Below are 21147 nucleotides of genomic sequence, written 5' to 3'. Positions count from 1 at the left end.
CGCCAATGGGGATGAAATTTTTCATCCTCATCCCGATGAGGGAAATTGATCCCCATCCCCACCCCATTTGGTCCCTAGAGGGGGTTGAAGAAATGGGGAAAATGCCATCATACTTGGCAATCCCAAGTTTCTCCTACAATCAATCCAACAAGTCAATCACATTTGCTACCAACTAAGGGATAACCCAGTTGGTGCGTTGGATGAATTGTCCCAGTGGTGATACAGTTTCGAATCCCGCTATTATCACTCTAGCTGTTGATGTGATGTTGTACTCTTTACTTAAAAGAGTACCAACCCCTAGAGGTTACTACCAACAAATCAAAGGCATTGAAGGATAACCGGGGGAAGGTTGCGACTTGCGAATGAAAGAACAACCAATGTAGCGGTTGTGAAAAGTCCTTTGGAGTGGTTAGCAACTTACAAGGAAGTAGTTTGATCCTTCTAGGATTTGTATTCTCTTTATCTTTTCTTTTGGTCCCTTTGTTTCTTATTGTTTTTCTTTGTTTTCTTTTGCTTTTGTTTGCCTATTGGTGTTTTTGCTTTCATTTTGGTAGTGATTGTGCATGTTCATGCAGTAGCTCCTGTTGGTGTTTTTGTTTTATTTTCGTAGTTAATTTGTAGGTTCTTGCAGTGGCTTCTGTTGGTGATCACTTTCTACATTTCGTTTCTATTATTCTCCTGGTTCCAAGTAGCAAATCGTGATGGGTATCAAGGGATTTAAAAAGAGGAAGAATCGTTAGTTTAAGCCTGATATTGGTCCAAAGAACGACTTGACTTGTAACGAGTTAAATCAACAAAAATGTATTTCTGCACATGTTCCCTCCTATAAAAAAAATCCAGTTTGGCTCAGGGAGGTATCCCACCTCCTTGGTCCAATGCACCGACGGAGTGGGGAAGAAAGAAGGGACCTCATATTTGTTAACAAATCTCTTCAAAAATCAAGTGGAGCATGCCACTATACTAAATCTAAGTCCAATTCAAAAGGACATGATCTCTTGAGAAAAGTGAAAAGTGAACTTATCCAAGATGTGGATATGCCTCCTTGCTTTTCTAAGCCAGAATGTGAATGTAATTCTTGCTCCCCTGTCTCTGTGTTGGAGGTGAAGTGTCGAGATTCCATTACTAATACTTTAGTCTCCACAAGCAAGACTTATGTATGTGCCTTCATTTATTGGAATAAACTGGGGAGTGCGAGCTTTGAAAATTCTAATGGTTTGCATAGGAATAATGAATGGAGGAGAAATTTAAAGATCTCATTAACCGTTTGAATTTAACTGGGGGACTTGAAAAGTTTGATGACCTGACCACTGTTGAGTGGATTAGTGATATGAACCCGATGCAAACTAAGGAAACTGAATTAATAGCCCATCTTTCTTGCTCGCATGATATAGTGACTAATGATTCCTTTGCCTGTACGAAGTTTGAGGGAACCTATAACTCTGCCATGCATTGCACCATTTGAGCTAAGGCCCCAAAATATGAAACAAATACTAAGGATTTCTTTTATGGGCTGGCTAGTAGGGGTGGCCACGAGCCGAGCCTTTCATGAGCTATTTGAGCTCAGCTTGGCTTGGTTTAAATCGAGTTTCGAGTCGAATTTGAGCCCAATATATAGGCTTGTTTGCTAATCGAGCCGAGTTCGAGCCCAGTGAAGCAAAGCTCGTGAGGCTCGCAAGCCTAGTATTACATAAATAATTTTTACTATATATATATACATACATACATACATACATACATACATACATACATATATATATATAATAAATAATTTTATTATATATAATAATATTTTTATTAATATAATATTTTTATTTTATGTATAATAGTAAATAATTTTTATAATTATTTTTTGTATATATAATATTAAATAATTTTTATAATTCTTAATTTTTTGTTTGAATAATAAAAAAATTATTTTATACATATAATTTTTATTTTTCAAAAAAACTTGGCTTATAGTCCAACTTGAACTTGCAAGCTATGAACCGAGCTGAGCTCGAGCTCGAGCCTGATATTATTCTTGCGAGCTGAGTTCAAATAGCTAAGTATTCAGATCGGCTCGACTCGAATCCACCCCTACTGGCCAGTGATTTATTTAATGCAAACTGAAGTACCTAGGACTACTTGCATGGCACTAGTGCCTATACTGTTCTAGGAACTCCAATAATGATGTGAGTTTTTCATGCACGCATGCAACTTGAAACATTTCTAAGAGTTACAAGGAAAGCCTGCTATGCAATATTGAGAAGCTTAATCGACAAAACTCAAAACCTTGTTCTTGGAGTCATAATTACTCCCTGGACCCGATGTCTAATATAAATGGAATAGCAAATGGGGGAGCTAATCCTGTATCCGAAAAGAATATTATTAATTTTCATAGCCAACTCTAATGGCTTCTAATACTCACTCGGGGTTCTTTGTGGGTGAATCCAACAAGGCTAGGAGGCCTCTTTCGGAGGACTTCCAAAAGGAATTGATGAAGAACACAAAAGAAAAGTCCAAAGTTGTTCATGCTATCAACTTAGAAGAACTGAAAGGCAAAAAGATGATGGAAATCAAATGGTTTTTAAGTCTTTTTTCTAAATTTGTCAATGAGCCAGAGCTGCTCAAAGTTCTTATAGACAAGGCTTAAGAATGGAAGCTTGACAGCAAATTAGATATCCAATTTATCGGTAATGATTTTTTCCTTTACTCCTCTTTTGAAGATGATTATATCAAGATCCTTGAAGAAGGGCCTTGGGTAATCAAGGGAAAGTACTTGGCCTTTGTTAGATGGAAAATAGTGTTTAACCTTGTACAAGCTAAGCTAGAGGAAGTTGATGTCTGGGTGAGACTTCCTGGACCTCTGCTCGAATGATGGTCAAAAGAGGACCTTGAATTGATCCTCAGGGATGTGGAAACCGTTATCAAGCTTGATAGAGATACATAGAAGATGTCACAAGCTCTTTTTCCCCGGGTATGTGTCAGAGTTAATTTGTCTAGACAGTTCATTCTTGACGTCTTTCTCACCTCTGAAGATCAAGAAGATATCTTGTGTGTATTTTATGAAAATGTGCATGATTTGTGCACATTTTGTGGCTGGAGAGGGCATAAATACTACCAATGTAAGAAAAGAACCAAAGACAATTTAGAAGAAGAATGGACAGTGGTGACAAAGAAAAAGAACTCAGGCTTTACAAAAAATGAGAAAAAGAAGATCACTTATGGGATGGACAAAACTACACACTCTTATGGTGCCAAAATGGCTACCAAATGGACTCATGTGAAGATGCAAAGGCATGACCGTGCGAAAGGCTATTTGACCCAACTCGCTAATCCGGTTCATGCCATGATTCTACTGAGCAATGAACTCAGTCAAAAGCAATGCTAGGTCAGAAAAAACATTAGCTTGGAGGTAAAAATGCAAGGTAAGCCCCTGCACTATTTTGATTCTGGTTCTGGTAATAATAACAACACCATTCATAAAGTAAACCAGACCCGATAGGTTGATAGTGATTCACCCTCAATGCTAGTAGAGGTGAGTGTGATGATGAAGACGACAATGAGGAAGCAATGGACAATGAGTGGGAAGGGAGGGAATATAACGAAAATTGGGATGGTCATTATGATAATGACATTGATAAAAGCATGATGGAAAATGAACTTGTAATTGCATATGCTAATGAGGACGAGTAGGGTCCAAATGATATCATAGGTTTCAAATGAAAATCCTTATGTGGAATGGTAGAGGAGATGGTAAGCTCCATCTTAGGCAGCAAGTTGTTGAGCTCTATAGGAATTATAAGCCTAGTATTTACTTCTTAATGGAGACTAGAGTCGGTCCTAATAGAACTAAATCTATTGCCAGTTCCTTCCAATTTGATAAATGTCATATTGTGGATTCTATTGGATTTGTAGGAGGTCTTTGGATTTTATGGGATTCCTTTCATTGTTCGATCAATTAACATTATTTTATCTAATGACCGTCTTGTTCACACTCTTATAACTGATATTAACTCTAACAAATCTTGGCTTAGTACTTCCATTTATGCTCCCCTTGTAAAAACGATAAAAAAATTGTATGGGAATGGCTTAAAGTGTTTGCTGATAACACAAATGGGGTGTAGTGCTTGATGGGGGGCTTCAACGCCCTTCGAAGAAGTGAAAATAAAAAAGGTGGTGTGAAGGTTCTTCCCCATCACACTAGAGAATTTAATTAAATGAGTGATTATTGTAATCTGATTGAGATGGAAATGGAGGGTCGCAATTTACTTGGAAAAATAGTACAACCAAAGAAATGATAGATTGGGTTCTATCTAATTTTGAATGGAGGTGTGAGTTTACCTCTAATATGCTTATGAACCTTCCTTTTATGGCATATGTTCATACCCCTATGATTCTTGATACCAACTCCCATTTTCATAATGGCCCAAAGCCATTTAGATTTGAAGCTATGTGACGTCTTGATTCAAGTATTAATGAGGTAATAAGAAATGCATGGGATATTGAGATCAATGGTACTAGAGCATATCAACTTTATAAAAAAAGGGATAATCTTGTTAAAGAACTTAAAAAGTGGAACAAACTCCACTTTGTAAACATTAGGACCCTAATAATGTCTTCAAACTATCCTAAAATGTCTTCAAATTACCAAAGATAAGTTGGATGAGGACCCTAATAATGGTATTCTTATTAACCATGAAAATGCCCTCCAAAACTTTTCAACAACACCCTTGCTTGTGAGGAAGTTTATTGGGTTCAAAAATCTAGAGTTGATTGGCTTAAATTGGGTGATAATGAAGTTTTGATAGAAAATGAAGAGGAACTTAAGGAACACTTCTGCAAGAAATTTGAAATTAGATTTATATCAGAAGGAACTAGAGAGATTGATAATGTTATTTCAAATATGAGGAAATCTTTAATACTCTGAATTCCATGAAGGATATGAAAGCTCCTAAGCCTAATGGGTGTCTTATTCTTTAAAAAATTATGGAATATTGTGGGTGATTTAGTGTACAAGACTGTCAAGGCCTTTCATTCTGGGAGAATGAATTATAATTTTAATAAAACTTTTATTATTTAGATTCCTAAATGTGATAATCTTGAGAGTGTTAATAATTTCAGACCTATAAGTCTCTGTAATGTGATTTATAAAATCATCTCCAAACTTTTAGTCAATCGGATTAAGCCTTATTTGGATGATATCATTTCTCCCTTTTAGAGTGTGTTTGTTCCCAACAAACAAACTACAGATAACATCCTTATTACTCATGAGATGACACACTCTATGAACAAGAAAAGGAAAAGAAAGGGATTATGGCCTGTAAGATTGATATGTTGAAGGCTTATGATATATTGGAATGAGAATTTATTTCATGAAAAATGGATTAAATGGGTTATGAAATGTATTAAATCAATGTCCTATCAGATTCTAATTAATGGCTCACCTTCTAGAGTATTTAGAGCTAATAGAGGGATTAGGCAAGGGGACCCATTATCCCCTTACATCTTTGTGCTTTACGCTGAGGCTCTTACCAGAAAGCTGGTGGTAGTGTCTTTTGATCGTGAGAAGATGATTGGATGTAAAGCCTCTAGAGGGGCCCCACTATTCTCATTTTCCAATTCACTAATGATTGTATTATTTTTGCCAAAACCTCAATTAATGCTTGCTTGAATGTCAAGGAAAATCTTGACAAATTTGTAGATGCTTCTGGCCAACTTCCAAATTATTCAAAATCAACTATTTCTTTCTCTAAGAATATTCTTGAAAGGCATCAAAAAATTATGTCCAAGATTCTCAAAATCCCCCTTGAAGTTAAAAATAAAATTTATCTTGGAGCTCCCGTTATTGATGGGAAGATTTCTAAGGAGGTTTTTAATTTCCTTGATGAAAAAAAATGGCCAAGAAGCTTATAGGATGGAAAAGAAATAATATATCTCTTGCAGAAAGCTCACTCTTATTAGCTCTACTGCTTTTATGATTTCTCAATTTGTTATGCAATCTTTTAAAATTCTAAATAATGTCATAGATGGTTTGGAGAAAGTCCAAAGAGATTTTGTTTGGTCGAATTCTAGAAGTTAGCACCTTATCCATTTGGCTAAGTGGAATAGAGTTTGTACCCCCAGATCTTATGGTGGGTTGGGTCTTAAAAATCTCAAGTGGATCAACAAGGCCGTCCTGACTAAGTTAGGTTGGAAGATTCTAACTTGTAAAGAGAACCTGTGGGTAAAAGTGGTCACTTGAAAATATTTAAATTCAAAGAACTTCTGGGATGTTGATCCAAAGAAGGGTGTTTCTTGGGCTTGGAGAGGTGTTTTGGCCTCTAGGGACCTCATTAAAAGAGGTTTAAGTTGGAGAATTAGAGATGGTGATTTGGTCATGTTTTGGAAAGATACTTGGTGAATAATTCTTCGATTCTAGAAGAAGTTAATTCGGAGTCAATTGTTGAACTGGAAATGCTAGTTAGTAGAGTTATTAATCAAGATAGGAAAGTTTGGAAGGAAGACGTCATCAGATCCATGACCCCCTTGCATATTTGGCAACGTATTAGGACTATTTTAATCCCTTTTTCCCATATGGTGGATAAGATGGTTTGGAAATTTAATCCATATGGGAATTTCTCTATTAAATCTACTTATGTTAAGGAATGTAGACACAATGGTGGTTCTGAGGTGACAAATAATGTCTCTCAATGTATTTGGAGGCTTAAGATCCCACAAAAAATCAAAGTGTTTCTCTTCCCCCTCCTTAATAATAAGCTGCACACAAAAAGTAAACTGATTGCTCGTGGCTTTAATATTGGTCCGTAGTGTACTCATTATGGGGAGGAGGAGAGTATTGATCACATCTTCATCACATGTGATCTCACTAAGCAGATTTGGAGTCGAGTTAGTACTTGCCTACATGTTCCTAATGCTAGTGAAGCTTCGGTTATTTTTTGGTGGACTAGAATTTCAAAGAATCATTTATCATTTAATGATAAATTTTTGAGAGAAAAAAATAGCATGCATTCTCTGGTTGATATGGAAAAATAGAAATGAAAAGTGTTCCAATTATAAATCAGCTCATCCTCAGAGTATAATTGATAAATCATTTAGTTACTGGTTTGAGGTAAAGAATAACTCCCTTTCAGAAGACCATTCTAGTGCTAAAGAATGGAAGTTCATTGGTTGGGTTCTCCCCTCCTTCAATTCCATTAAAATCATCTTTGATGCCATTTGTTAGTTGGATGGATGGTGTACGATAGGTTGTATTGTCAGAAATCACCAAGGATTTGCTCTTGACTTAAAGGTCTACAACATTGGCACTACTTTGATAAATCTTGTTGAAGCCTAGGCGGCATGGGAAGCAATCAAGATTGTGGCTAATTATAGGGATTTCCATATCATCATTGAAGGAGATTCGAAGCTTGTGATTGACTGCCTTAGGGGAAAAGGTGAAGCTCCCATGGAGATTGGAAAGCATCACCAATGAGTGTATCAACTTTTAAGGTAGGTCCAATTTGAACATCAACTTCAGTCATGCGCATCGCGAGGCGAATCAAGCTACAAATTGGCTGGTCCGGAGCGCTCTTATTGGTTGTTCGACCCTTCCTAGTTGTATTCCTTTTGATCTTGGTTTTATTTGTTGTTTTATTTTGTGGGGAAGAGCTACCCCCATCTTGTGTAGTTCCTATAGAAAAAAGGGAAAATTCCACTTTAGTACCCTGAACTTTGGGGGTAGTGTCAAGTTAGTACCCGAACTTTCAAATGTGTCACTATAGTATCCAAACTTTCAAAAAGTGTCAAGTTGGTCCAAAACCATAAACACATGTTAAGTATCATGTAAAATGACAAAAATACCGTTCACCTATCATCTAATTTTCTTATGATTGGTATTTGAATGCCTCTCCTAGTTCTCTCTAGATTACCTTTTCCTGTAGTGATGCTTAGAATCACAGTCCAACACCGCTGGAAACAGAAACAAATCAAAAAAGAAAAAAGTGAAAAATAGGCAAGCCAAAACCTAGTTCAAACGAAGGAGGAATCTCAACCAAAGAGACTGGAAAGATGCCATTAACAATTGCAAGAAACTCTTATTTTTGCAAGAAATTATTTTGTTTCTTCACCATTTCTTCTTCTTCGGACACCATTAACACAGACCCTCTCATTCTTGTTTTCCCCTCCCCTCTCTCACATTCCTTGCCTCTAGCTCTCAAACTCTCAAACCTTACAAGATGACAGAATTTTTGGAATGAATCTTTCCTAGACAAATCCCAATCTAAGACCGGTAGAAATCTACTTTGGGTGATTAAGCTAGACAAAAATTCCATTTCAAAGGTTCCAAAACTAATCATTGGAATCGTACCGTAGAAATACTTTGGGTCATTAAGCTAGACAAAATTTCCATTTCAAAGGTTTCAGAACTAATCACTAGAATCGGTTGCTTCCAGATCATGAATCATAGAATATGGGCAGGCTTTTCGAGCTCTACTTATAAATTTAAAAAATTAATTTACTACAAATAAACAGAATCATTCTTTTTCATGTGACATTTTGAAGCCACATAGAAATCGTTCTTTTTCATTGTTTTTCTTGAGAGCATATGAACAGTCTCTGTCTCTGGAGTCAGGTTTGAGGCTCTGAGCTAACACAAAAGCTTAGTTTCTTCCCTGTTGGCTGGTTTGGGTTGGGTCCCATTTTAACCCTCTTTTGAAGGGTAGTTTTGACATTTAAAAAATTTTTAAGTTGCACATGTCATCATGCGATCACATAACTAACGGTTAGGTTAGGTTAGTTATGGTAGGGACCAACTTAAACACTTTTTAAAAGTTTAGATATTGCAGTAACACGTTTGAAAGACCCCCATGCAGTTTGTTTTGCAACAAAGACCCCCCTATAAACAGCGGTGGTGATAGCTGTTGCAGCGGCAGCGGACTTCAGTTGAAGTCCTCCCTCTCTCTCTCTCTCTCTCCCCCGTCTCTCTTCTTTCTTCTTCCCCAGCGTTTCTGGGTCATATTTATGCAATATTTGTTGCTTGTTGAAAGAAAAGTTGATATATTCGCGTACCTTTCTCCCCGACCCAGTCCTATAAATGTTTAAGATTGCTCTCGTCTTCGAGACACTGTCGGTGAGATTCATAAATGAACTCGTCCATGGTATAAGTGGCTCTATAAACCACATCCCTGATTTCTCTAAGGAAAATCTTCAAGCATGTATCTTTCATTTGCATCTCCTCTGCAACACAAGCTATATTTGATAAATCAGTTAGAGTATTTTGCAGAGGTCTCTCAGTTCATCTTCAACGTCCCAATTCAACCCAAAGTCAACCAACAAATTGGAGCACAACTTGTCAAGCAATGCCTGAACAAGTGGAGATACCACCACGTCTTCTCCGGTTGCCATACTTGGTTGTTGGACGATGGATGAAGGAGAAAGAGAAGCGTGAAATCTAACTAGAAACCGAAAATGGATTATGCCATTTTACTTACTTGCCTGTTGCCATACTTGCTTGGCTATTGACGATTGATTAAATAGAAAATGGATTATGCCCTCGGAACTCAAAACTACATATGATCATCTTTCTCTCTCAGACAACCAACAAAATGTTAAGCTTGATGCATCAATGGGTCTTGCGGACAAAAGAATTCCAACTCAGAAGAACCATTAAAACGAAAAGAGTTAAAAAGCCAAAGAGTCTTGAGCAGAGAAGTAGAGATCCATGGATTTATTACTTAAGATAGAGAGATGAAGAGCCATAAAAGAGTGTAAAAACAAGCAGATAAGGAAAAACATTATTCTGGGTGCAGCGCCACTCATTTCTGTTGCAGGCTTTGAAGGGCCCAATCTCCTTCTCTCTCCTATCTCTTCTTGGTATCCCTCGCCTTCCCCCAATTCTCATTATCTGCTTCTCTGCAATCATCACAACCAAACCAAAGTATCTGGAATCTCCCTGCTGTTCATGGTAGATGTTTACAACACCAATTTTCAGAGAAAGGCTTTACTTTTTTTAGCTCTTTCAATCAGAAAACAAGCCAATGCGGTGAGAAAGAAAAAGAGAAGAGAGAAAGTGAGGAGCAGTAGTTGTACTTTTGGTAAAGATGAGAAAGAGGGAGATAAAAGAGAGAAATGGAGGAATGATGTAAGCAAACACCAAATTACTGTGTTTTCCATCCTTCTAGTGTCTATTCTCCATCTGTAAGGAACGGAAAATAGAGGAAATTAAAAAGAAGAAAGGGGAAGAGGAAGAAGAGAGATCGGGGGAGAGAGAAAGAGAGAAGGAGGACTTCAACGGAAGTCGTCGCCGCTGCAACAGTTACCACCGTTTCTGTTCGTGTATTATGAGGTCCGGGAAGATAAATAGTGTTTTTCTCCTAATTAATAGTTATTATAAGGGTAATATGGAGATTAAAAAAATACTGTGATGGCGGATTTCAAGAAAATCTAACAGAAGTTTGTCTCACGGTCATACTACAGGGGAATCTTTGTCGCAGAATAAAGTATAGGGGGTCTTTATCACAAACCCCATAATACGAGGGGGTCTTTGTAATTTACCCCAAAAAAAAAAAAAAAGAAAATCAAAAGCGTTGATTGTTTGTTTTAGCACTGTCGTAGCAAAAGTGACTCGTCCGAGAGGCGAATACCACCTTACCAACCAAACAGTTAGTCGACTCCATTTTTAACTGGTTTATCACGAACCGGTCCGGTCCCGACCCCAGTTGCTGGAACTAAAACCAAAATCGCGAATCACGCCGGGCGCGCACATTAGAAAGATCCCTAGTCACCTCTCTCGTCGAACAAGCGGGAGTCTGCAAGAGTTGCTACCCTCTGTTCCCTTCACTTTGATCTCTCAGGACAGAGAGAGAGAGAGAGTGAATGAAGAGGAGATGAGCAGCAGAGAATGAAGAAGCCAGCGCTGGTTAGGGCATTTTCAGAAGCCCTAACCCTAGTCCGCTCCACTTATCTCCTCACTCGGCCATTTTCCTCTGCAACACCATCGACCTTCTCTGTGAAGAAAGTCACGAAAACCAACTTCGAGTCCGCACTCGAAGATCTCCGTCGCCATGTCCGAGACGCTGACTTTGTCTCCTTCGACCTCGAAATGACTGGAGTTACCAGCGCGCCGTGGCGGGACTCCTTCGAATTCGACCGCTTCGATGTCCGGTACCTCAAAGTGAAGGACTCTGCCGAGAAGTTTGCCGTCGTTCAGTTCGGCGTTTGCCCCTTTCGTTGGGATGCTTCCAAGGAATCATTTGTTGCTCATCCGTAGGTTCTTTCATCTCTTTCTCTAGATTGTTGGCTTGTTTGATTTTAGTGTGATGACAATTCTAAAGTTTCCTAACTCGTGCTTGTTCTTACCATCTTACCTGTAAAATTTCTCATTTTTATTAATAAAACCAACGACAAAAAAAAAAAAGTGGAACTTGGATGGATTAAACTATTGTTTGTATTAGTTGAAGTATTATATCGTTCTTATGTCTGTCCTAAAATTGATTATGATAGAATAATTTTGTTGTGTGCTTGACCAATACGCCAAAAGCCTTAAAGCCTTAAGACTGATGGAAAGCGTCAAGCCAAGCACTTTAACATTTAGCACTGTAACAGATTTACATTTGAACCATTTGTCTTATTCCTCCAGTGTAATATAATGATATTGATGCTGGGGTTGCTTAGCAGGCATAACTTTTATATATTTCCTCGCAAAGAGCTTACGGTTGATGGTCCAGCTTATGAGTTCCTCTGCCAGACATCCTCAATTGACTTCTTGGCTAAGCATCAATTCGATTTCAATGCCTGTATACATGAAGGTAGTTTTTTGTTTTCCATGCAGCATATTAACTTTATTGCTTTGGTTGAGTACTTGGGATAACCATGAAGGTGATGATTATATGATCAAAAAGGGTTGTTATTTGGTTTTGAATTGCCATACGTGAATGTTACATGATCCCAAGATACAATTTACATGGAATAGGTCTTTGTTCTCTTCCTTTTCCTCACCTTGTATGCTTGAATGGGTGAGAAGCTATTGGGCATATAACTATGCCTAAATAATTATCTATTGTACATAATTGACTGGGCACTTCAAATGGGTGTGGAATGCATTGATGTGGATCAGTCTAATTCTTTAGAATGGTTTACAATGATGGGGAAATTATGCAAAAAAGAAGTATACTTAAGAGATTATATATGGGTTTGATTTACCTTCTTATTTCACTATCTCTTTATATAACACAACCTTTTCAAGAATTTACTATCTTGGGTAATCCCAGGAATATCTTATTTATCCAGAGCACAAGAAGCTGAATCATTGCGTTGCTTGAATTTGGCACATGGTGGTGAGATATCTAATTCAGGATCTCACTTGGAGGATTTCAAAGACATACCATTGGTCAGAACTGCAGATATTCTGTTCACTGAGCGGATGAAGAACAGATTCAGTGAATGGCGTGATGGGTTATTATGCAGCACAACTAGGCAATCTCAACTGGAGGGGCAGATAAAGGATTCAAAACAACAACTTCAGACAGTGTTCTTCAAGATGCGCCCAGCTCTTACATTGAATGGATTCACTTCTCATCAATTGAGATTGATTCAGCTGGTATTCTTCTACTTCTTCCTCTTTCATTTGTCTCTGCTTCAGATTTCAATTTGGTATTAACAGTGTGTTTTATCCAATGGACTGATGGAGTCTGGTGGAGGTTTTGTTTATGATAATTCCAGTTCTGAAATGTAATCATTCAGTGAATTAATAAAACTACTCTCATTTATCAACAAAAAATGTAATCATTCAGTTCTAAGCTTATATTTTATATCAATTGAAATGTAGAGAAGCAATTGAACGATTTCTCATGCAGTATTCTTAATTTTGAATAGACTGAAACTCCTCTACTTTTACATTGGGCTACAGAGAAATGTTGAAATGATATGGTGGCTTTTCTTATTGATGCTTCTTAAGTCCCTTTACATGATTTGATTGTATGTTGAAGTCAAAGGTCCAAGTGACCTGACTTCGGTCAATAGCCTTTCAACAAACTCAATTTTCCAGCTAGATACTTTTAGAAATTCACAAGTTTTCTTATTTGTTCATCTGGAATTATTTCAAGAAATATTCTATGAATATTAATGGACTAAGTAAAGTTGCCAAAGTGACCCTGACATGATTTGATTATATGTTGAAGTCAAAAGCCTAAGTGTTCCTGACTTCAATCAATAGCCTTTGAAAACAAACTCATTTTGCCAGCTAGATACATTTAGATATTCACAAGTTTTCTTCTTTGTTCATGTTGAATCATTTTAAGAAATATTCTATGAATGTTAATGGACTAGGTCAAGTTGCCAAATAGATATTGAATTGTGCTGGCATATTTTTTTGATAGTAAAAAAGAATAAAAAAAAGTCTGATTACAACTGACACACAGGTGCTAACTGCTAAGGCAGCACCTCCATATAAACTAATCACTCCAACTACTTAGCAAAGCATCACAAAAGCAAAGACAGACAAGTGCTTGTATTTTTTTTTTTTTATTTTTTATTTATCTAAAAAAACCCCTCCAACAGAAATGCTAACTTCAAATCCCCATCCACCTACTACAGACACTACCTCTAGTCTTGAATACTTGTGCCGGTATACATATATGATACATAGATACTTGAATATTTATTACTGGACAGGCGTTGCGGTTTCTGCAGTCTAATTATCAAAGGGATGGCTTCATTGAAAAACTTGAAAATAAAAGCACACTAGAAAGTTAATGATAGGTCACTTGGTCATGATGCCATGATGCTGCTATGGTTAAGGAGGTGGAAGCTTGGATTGTGGCAAGGGAATGAATGGGATAGGTTTGTAAATGGTTGGAGATGTACCAGATCAATTAGAGGAAAATGAACAAAATTGATGTTTGTTCAAGGGCTGATCATGGAATGTTGAGATGGTGATGGTGATAAAATGAGGGCAAAAAGTACTTGATGCTTGTTTATTTGCTGTATTGTATTCTTCTCTGCTATTAGTATCTTTTAATAGCAGGGATCTCTTTCTTCCAAAATGATCTTAACAAAGCTCTTTTAATTGTTGGTTATGGAGGGGGAAAATTAAATGGGGGCCGTGAGTAGGGATCTGAAATAAAGATCAGAATGCAGTAGCTAGGTGGGGAATGGGGTGTTATGGTGCTGGTTTTCACCTGCAATTAATTCAGAGGCTATACAAAAAGCTACCCTTGCAGCACTAACCCCCCAAAGCCCTGATTTACAGAAAGATTAACATATACAAAAAGGAAATATAATCTATGTTCTAAAATCGTTTGTGTAACCAGCCATGAAAACACCTTCTGAAAAACTGTTTCAGTCGAGCTGTATTTGTTCTTTCTTGAACATTCTTGCATTTCTCTCCTGCCACAAACACCAGAAAACCACAGCACGGATCATGTTTTTTTTTGATAGATAACAGCAGGGATCATGTTCCAAGCCAATATATATTCCTCTTTTGCTTGGTCCTTCAATTCAACCCTTCAACCTTTTATAAACTCCCTCACTGACCTTGGACTCTTGACTTCAAACAAATTCCACATTTTAGACCAAATTTTGCATGAAAAACTGTAATGTAGCAATAGGTGATTCACTGATTCCAATGCAATCTTTTAATGCTTGACCAAAACAGGTCATGGAGGGATAAGTAGAAATTCTGCACTCAAAAGGAACAAATCTGATTCAAAACATACAAACACTTGTATGCTTTATACTTCTAACAATTATCTCTTCCCTTTTATTACCCTATTACAGTCATTTCCTTCCTAACCTAACTTACAGGTAAAAATTAACTATCCGAAATGAAATCTACTTCCAAGTATTCCACTAATAATCAAATCTTTTGAATGTTTTAAGTTGTGATTCCAGATGGGGCTCACAAACAGCTATTACATATTTACAATACTTGACTTTTTAAGAAACATAAGCTACCTCAACATGGACCAGTGTAAGCCCAATAGTAGGTCTATCAGAGGTCCAAATGAAGATCAAGTCTGTAGCTTCATAATCACTTTAAATAAATTGCCCAACTTCTGACCCAATTTGCAGGCCAATGATCAAGAAAATGTTTGGGATAGCAAGTTCTTGCTGGAGATTTCTTCTATATTTCTTCTCCTGGATCAAACTCTCTGTCTTGAAAAACTTATATACTAGCTGAAGTTATGATGTTGACTGTTACTAAGGTGATGGGCTTGAAATATGCAGGTCATAAGAAAGCATTTCAAAGATCTTGCTTATGTTCGTGTGTATGGAGACGACTCCTCTGAACAAAAACTAGTAGTGTACACAGATTCTGAGGATGATAAGGATTTGCTATTGGTAAGGAAGTGATGCTTAAAATGTAATGAATTGCCAGCACCAGAGTTATTTAAATGTTATTTTTTAAGGTGCTGTTGTGATATGAAATGCCATTGTAATTTGAAACATGACCAAAGTGTGTTTCAATCTGGTCTGGTGTAGTACATATTTTGTGGGTATCTCATCAGTCTAGTTGGTTTTATCCATTTGAAGTTTAGTTTTACATTTCATGATTTTCTCAAGAGAAAATGGAAATTATGGAATAAGGGTGACAGACATTTGGGAAAATAAAAAAAAAACATAGAGAAAGAAATGTACCAAAGAAAAACAGAGCAAAAAAGGTGAAATAAAATATTAATCTGTATAGTGAGAAGCATATATTTTTTGCTCATTGTGTGAGAGAATGGGGTTTCTAATGAGTGAATGGCATTGCAATCAAAATTAGAAACAAAAACCACTACTTTCTGAGAGCAAAACTTCCAGCAATTTATTGAAGCAGGGTCTTTCTGTGTATCTTGTTGATCCTGTCTGCAGAAACATTTAAAAGACGAGTTTTTTGAGCAAAAAGAGAGAAAGGTTAAAAATGCATTAGGCTTTCGCCAAGTTATCGATCTCCTTTCCTCGGAGAAGAAGCTGCTTGTTGGTCACAATTGTTTCTTAGGTATATGTTCTTGTCAAATCCTATGTATTTACTTATTTGTGTTGCTCATATCTTATTAGAATGTCCTCACAGGTTTCATTTATTGGATGCAGATATTGCACATATATACAACAAATTTTTTGGTCCACTTCCTGCAACTGTAGAAGAGTTTGTATCCTCTGTTCATGAGAACTTCCCATACATCATTGACACAAAGCACCTCTTGAATGTTGAAAGTGTAATTCAGCATCTGATGAAGAAGAAAAGCACATCATTATCTTCAGCCTTTTCCCTTTTATGTCCACAGATTGCTTTCGCTTCCAGAAGTTCTGCTTTGGCTTCTCACCCCTTTGTGAAAGTTGAGGTTCAAGTGGACGAAATGAGGTTTGCCCTCCATCTCTCTCTATTAGGATTTCAACACTGCAATATCTAATTGGAAGCATCAATTACAATTTTGCATTACACTTCCTTTTCTTGCACAAATAGCACCTCACTTGCTTTGAATTTAGTCTTTCTAATCTTACTTTTATGCTCTTGGTAGAGTGAAAATTATTCTTGCATTGGGTGTATCAAATGTAAAACATTACTCTAGATCCAACCTAGAGAAGAGGTTGAAAAGCAGCTTTACTTGTACATCAAGTTCATTATTAAAGAAATTACAATGAACTGTACAAGAATCTATTCACCCAGAATGATTCCCAAACAGCCCAATTACAATTCAGCCAAAAGCATTTGTTCCCAATGAACCATTCTGTTTAGACAAATAATCTGCCCTCCATTTGCTCTTCTTCTAACCTAGTTGAAAGTAGCTCCCACTTCCTTGGCTAAAGATGAATTTCCCTTAATGTCTGCCTACAAGCCTAGGCTCCTGGAATACTGCTGCTCAACCAAGAAACGACCTCATTAGCATCCCCCTCCACCTCCAAGTTTTTGATTCCAATTTTCTTAGCTAAGCGTAATCCTTGCAGTAGCGCCATTAACAGAACACCTGTGCCAATGGGGCATGAAAACAAAGCTTTGATAGCTTTTGTTGGATCTCTAATTACACCTCCAATTCCTGTTGGTCCTGGATTGCCTAATGAGCTGCCATCAAAGTTTAACTTCCTTCCTGGATTTGTTGGTGGTTTCCATTCCATCGCAACCTTGTCCTTCACCTTAGAAGATGTAGCCACCATTCCCCAAACAAAGCTTTGATAGCTTTTCACTCAGTTTGCAACATTTATCTTTATATTCTCCACTATTTCTCCTATAGTATTGATTTTTTCTTTCAAAATTCTTTAATTCCTTTCTTCCCATATTTCCCATAGAACTAATGCCCTTGCTGCCTTCCACAAAACTCTGCCTCTTTTTTTAGACTGTTTCAGAAAATTTGGGCTAAATAACCCTGCTACATCCAAACACAATTTACAGAGGTACAGTAGATTAGTAAATAGGGAATAGTCCCACCACTTGCTTTTTAAAGAGAACATATATGAGGAGAAAGGTATAAAAAAGGCTTTTTTTTTTCTCAGCAAATCACATGTATTAATCTTACTCAACCATTTCCCAATAAAAGGCTTGAATCTTAGGAGAGACAGGTCTACTCCAAATTTCTTTCAGTAGGAAGTTCGTCTCCTAACTTTTTGATTGAACTTGAAAGCTGAAAAAAGAAGCTCAAGAACACAAACCTGTGGGAGCTGCCAAACCAAATCCTACTATCATGATATCATCAACCTGTCTATCCAGGAACATAGACTCAAGTTTGGTGAAAAGGACAATTAAGGAGTTGCATTTCATTTTCTCTAAGATTCCTTCTAAACTCAAAGTCCCAATCCAAGTATCCAACCCAGATGAGGAGGTGACCAACCCAGATGGGTTTCATCTTATAGTTTGACAAAGAATACAACAAAGAAAATTGTTCATTGAGAGTAGAATTATCCGACCAGATGTCTTCTAAGAAAAGAACCTTATACCCACCACCCATGTCATACCTGATAAAACATAGGAATGAAGGAAGAACGTTGTAGATGGATTTCCAAGGAGAACTTGCTGTTGCTGACAAAGTAGGATCCACTTTATCATCCCAGCCATCATCTGAAGCCCTTTTAATACTAATAATAACCTTATGCTAGAGCCTATTCCTTTCTAGTGGCAAACACCACAACCATTTTCCAAGCAAAGCAGTATCCCTCTGTAGCAAATTTCCTATCCCCAACCCACATTGCTCCTTGGCCCTACACACTACTTCCCACTTGACTAGGTGGTCTTTCCTTTCATCCCCTGATTCCCATATATAACATCCCTCGTGTATTTTTTCTAACTTTTTTGCCACCTTAACTAGGATTTGAAAAGTGGAAAGGAAGTAAATGGGTAAGTTGGCCATTGTGGATTTAATCAAAGTTATCCTTCCTCCAAGTGAAACATAGTTCCTTTTCTATAAAGCCAACTTTTTTGCAAACGTTTCCAACATTGGTTTCCAAAACCCTTCTGTCCTTGGGTTGTCACCTAGGGGAAGCCCAAGGTACTGCACTGTCCAGGATTTAACTTCACAACCCAATACGTTTGCACAATGTGTCAACTCATCATCTTGCATATTAATTCCTTCCATTCTACTTTTCCTTAGGTTCACTCTCAAGTTAGAGATCTTTTCAAATAGAGAGAGTAATTCCTTCAAGCTCCTAAGATAGTTTTCATTCCTTTGTTTGGAAAAAAGGATTAAGCCATCTACAAATTGAAGGTGTGTAAAATCTCCTACTTCCCCACTCTCCAACATCTATTCTCCCTATAAAGATAAGCTTTTGTTATAGACCTACTCAAAATGTCAGCCACCAAGGTGAACAAAAATGGAGAAAGTGGGTTTCTTTGTCTCAATCCCCTTTTATCTGGAAAAAATTTCTTGCAACCCCATTAATCAAAATTGTTTAGTAACAAGTGCACCTCTTTATTCATCTACACCCATCTTTAACCAAATCTATAAGCTCTCAATTCCTCTAAAAGGTAAGATCAATCCACCAAATCATACGCCTTTTCAAAGTAGTTTTTGGACTGCATCTGAATAATGTCCACAAAAGTGAGCTGGTAGCAATAGTTGAGGTGCAAGATTTGCAGCTTTGGGAAAATTTATGGGGATTTAGTAAATTCCCAACAAAGTACCTGGGAATGCCCTTGAGGGCCAAATGCAATGCTAAGTCTATTTGGGAACCTATTATGGAGAGGATAGAGAAAAGGCTGGCTGGGTGGAAAGAAAGATGCCTATCGAATGGGGGTAAATTCACTTTAATAAAAAGTGTTCTATCTTTACCTGTTTATTTATTATCACTTTATTCAATTCCAGCAGGGATGGCTTTGGCAATCAAGAAAAGAATGAAGAGTTTTTATTAGAGAGGATGAAAGGATGGTAGAAAAGTTCATTTGATAAATTGGGGAAAGGGGTGTAAACAAAAGAAGAATGGGGGTTTGAGTATAAGAAGACTAAGAGAACTGAATTTAGCATTGCTTGGCAAGTGGTTTTGGAAGTATGATCAATGAGTTTTTTTTTTTTTTTTTTTTTGTGGAAAAGAGCTACAGTCATATGACTGCTCAGTTTGGAAAGGAATTGAGAAAAGCTACAGTTTTTTCAGTAAAGAAATTAAGTTTGAAGTGGGGAGGGGAACCAAGGTCAGGTTCTGGGAGGATTGTAAATAAGCCCTTTTCCTCGTTTTTTCTTCCACAACTCATTTGTAATCAAAATTTTGATCAAGTTTGTAATAAAAATTTGGTCCACAATTTGTTTTCAACTTGTAAACGCACCTTGGTTTCGAGAGACCAATGATGGTAGAAGTAGAACTTTCCTCAACCTTATTATCGGAGGATCTTTACAATCTTGTATAAACTTCCCACTAGACATTAGTTTATAATTATTCTCATTAATGGCAGACTATGACTACATGATTTATTGCTCAATTTCCTTAGCAGTCTTTATTTTATTGTTTCATTTGATCTGTAGTGGATTTGTTGGTACTATTGGAGGTTTAAACACCGACTTTCAAAGCATTGAGACAGTAATGAATTCAAAGTAGTATTAATGTATTACCACAAGCATCACAGGATTACGTAATGATGAAAGTCATTTGTAGAGTGTATTCTTCTGCAGGTCCTCCAACTGGAATTCTGGTGCCAAGCATGAAGCTGGCTATGATGCTTTTATGACTGGGTGCGTCTTTGCCCAGGTTTGCAGGCATCTAGATATTAACTTCCAGGTCCTTTCCCTGCCCACAGAATTGGTTAACAGTGAGAAGCTCCAGAAGCATATAAACCTTCTATACCTCAGCTGGAACAATGGAGATGTCATCAATCTGAGCAGTAGAGACATTTCCTCACAATCTTTTGTTTCTCATAACCACATACGACGATACCCGAAGATTGTCTTTTCAAATATTGTCTTAATCTGGGGATTCCCTTCCAAGCTCAAGCCAGGAGAGTTAAGAGAGTGTGTCACTAAAGTATTTGGTCCAGGTTCTGTCACCTCCATCTACTACTTGGACAAAACTGCCGCATTTATTCAGTTTAACAAAGAAGAATTTGTGTTTGATTTCCTTGTCTTGAAGGAAACGTTGGAAAGAAATAATGATCCAATCTCGATTTTGCACCCTCTCTCTAAGCTATTGGAAGGTGGGAAGACTGGTGCTGCCACTTATGAGGTTTATAAAGAGATTTGTAGATCTTCCATTTCTCAAGTATTATTTGCAGATCAGGCCCAAGAGGTTGGTGTTAGTCTGAAGTCTGAAGTAGTGGAATCAAGGGAGGAAGTGGGCAATCAAGAATTTCATAGTTTGGGTAGAGGAACTGGAACTCAGAAGTCTAATTCCAAAATTTCTTCCAAATTGTATGGTCCATATCACCATCTTTCATCTGATAAGGTTATGGATGCTTTGTATGTAGCCGAATCTAATATTGAAGAAAAACGAGCTATAACTGCTAATTTGTAAGTCATCACTCGATAATTCATTTATTCTCTTGTATTTTTATTTATCAGGCAAGTTCAAGGCCAGAAGCATGGTCTTGCAGTAATTTAGGTTGTGTTGGGATAAACTTCAGGAATTGTACTAACCCAAAAGCACAAAGCCCCAACTTTAAGAAGTAATTCTTATCAAACGCGCAGAACACTTTCTGGCTCATTTTTGTTTCCCATAGCCAGACGTTCAAAAGCAAAAGCTTATTCTTTTCTCAGATGACTTGTGTGAATAGGTCCATGTGCTGGCTGTTCAATTAGT

At 37.3% G+C, this 21147-nt stretch overlaps 1 protein-coding gene across 1 annotated transcript; it reads left to right on the top strand.

The window, feature by feature from the left end:
- Positions 1-10695: 10695 nt before the first annotated feature.
- Positions 10696-20905, top strand: AHG2 (Polynucleotidyl transferase, ribonuclease H-like superfamily protein). Its single transcript, XM_010275134.3, has 7 exons — positions 10696-11223; positions 11635-11765; positions 12228-12556; positions 15184-15297; positions 15811-15937; positions 16030-16300; positions 20028-20905. Exons 1-7 carry the CDS (start codon positions 10859-10861, stop codon positions 20860-20862), a joined length of 2172 nt encoding a protein of 723 aa, XP_010273436.1. The 5' UTR covers positions 10696-10858; the 3' UTR covers positions 20863-20905.
- The last annotated feature ends 242 nt before the right edge of the window (positions 20906-21147 follow it).

This window comes from Nelumbo nucifera, chromosome 3, assembly GCF_055504915.1.
Source record: "Nelumbo nucifera cultivar China Antique chromosome 3, China Antique-T2T, whole genome shotgun sequence".
Taxonomy (NCBI): domain Eukaryota; kingdom Viridiplantae; phylum Streptophyta; class Magnoliopsida; order Proteales; family Nelumbonaceae; genus Nelumbo; species Nelumbo nucifera.
This window is presented reverse-complemented; position numbering and strand designations above follow the sequence as displayed.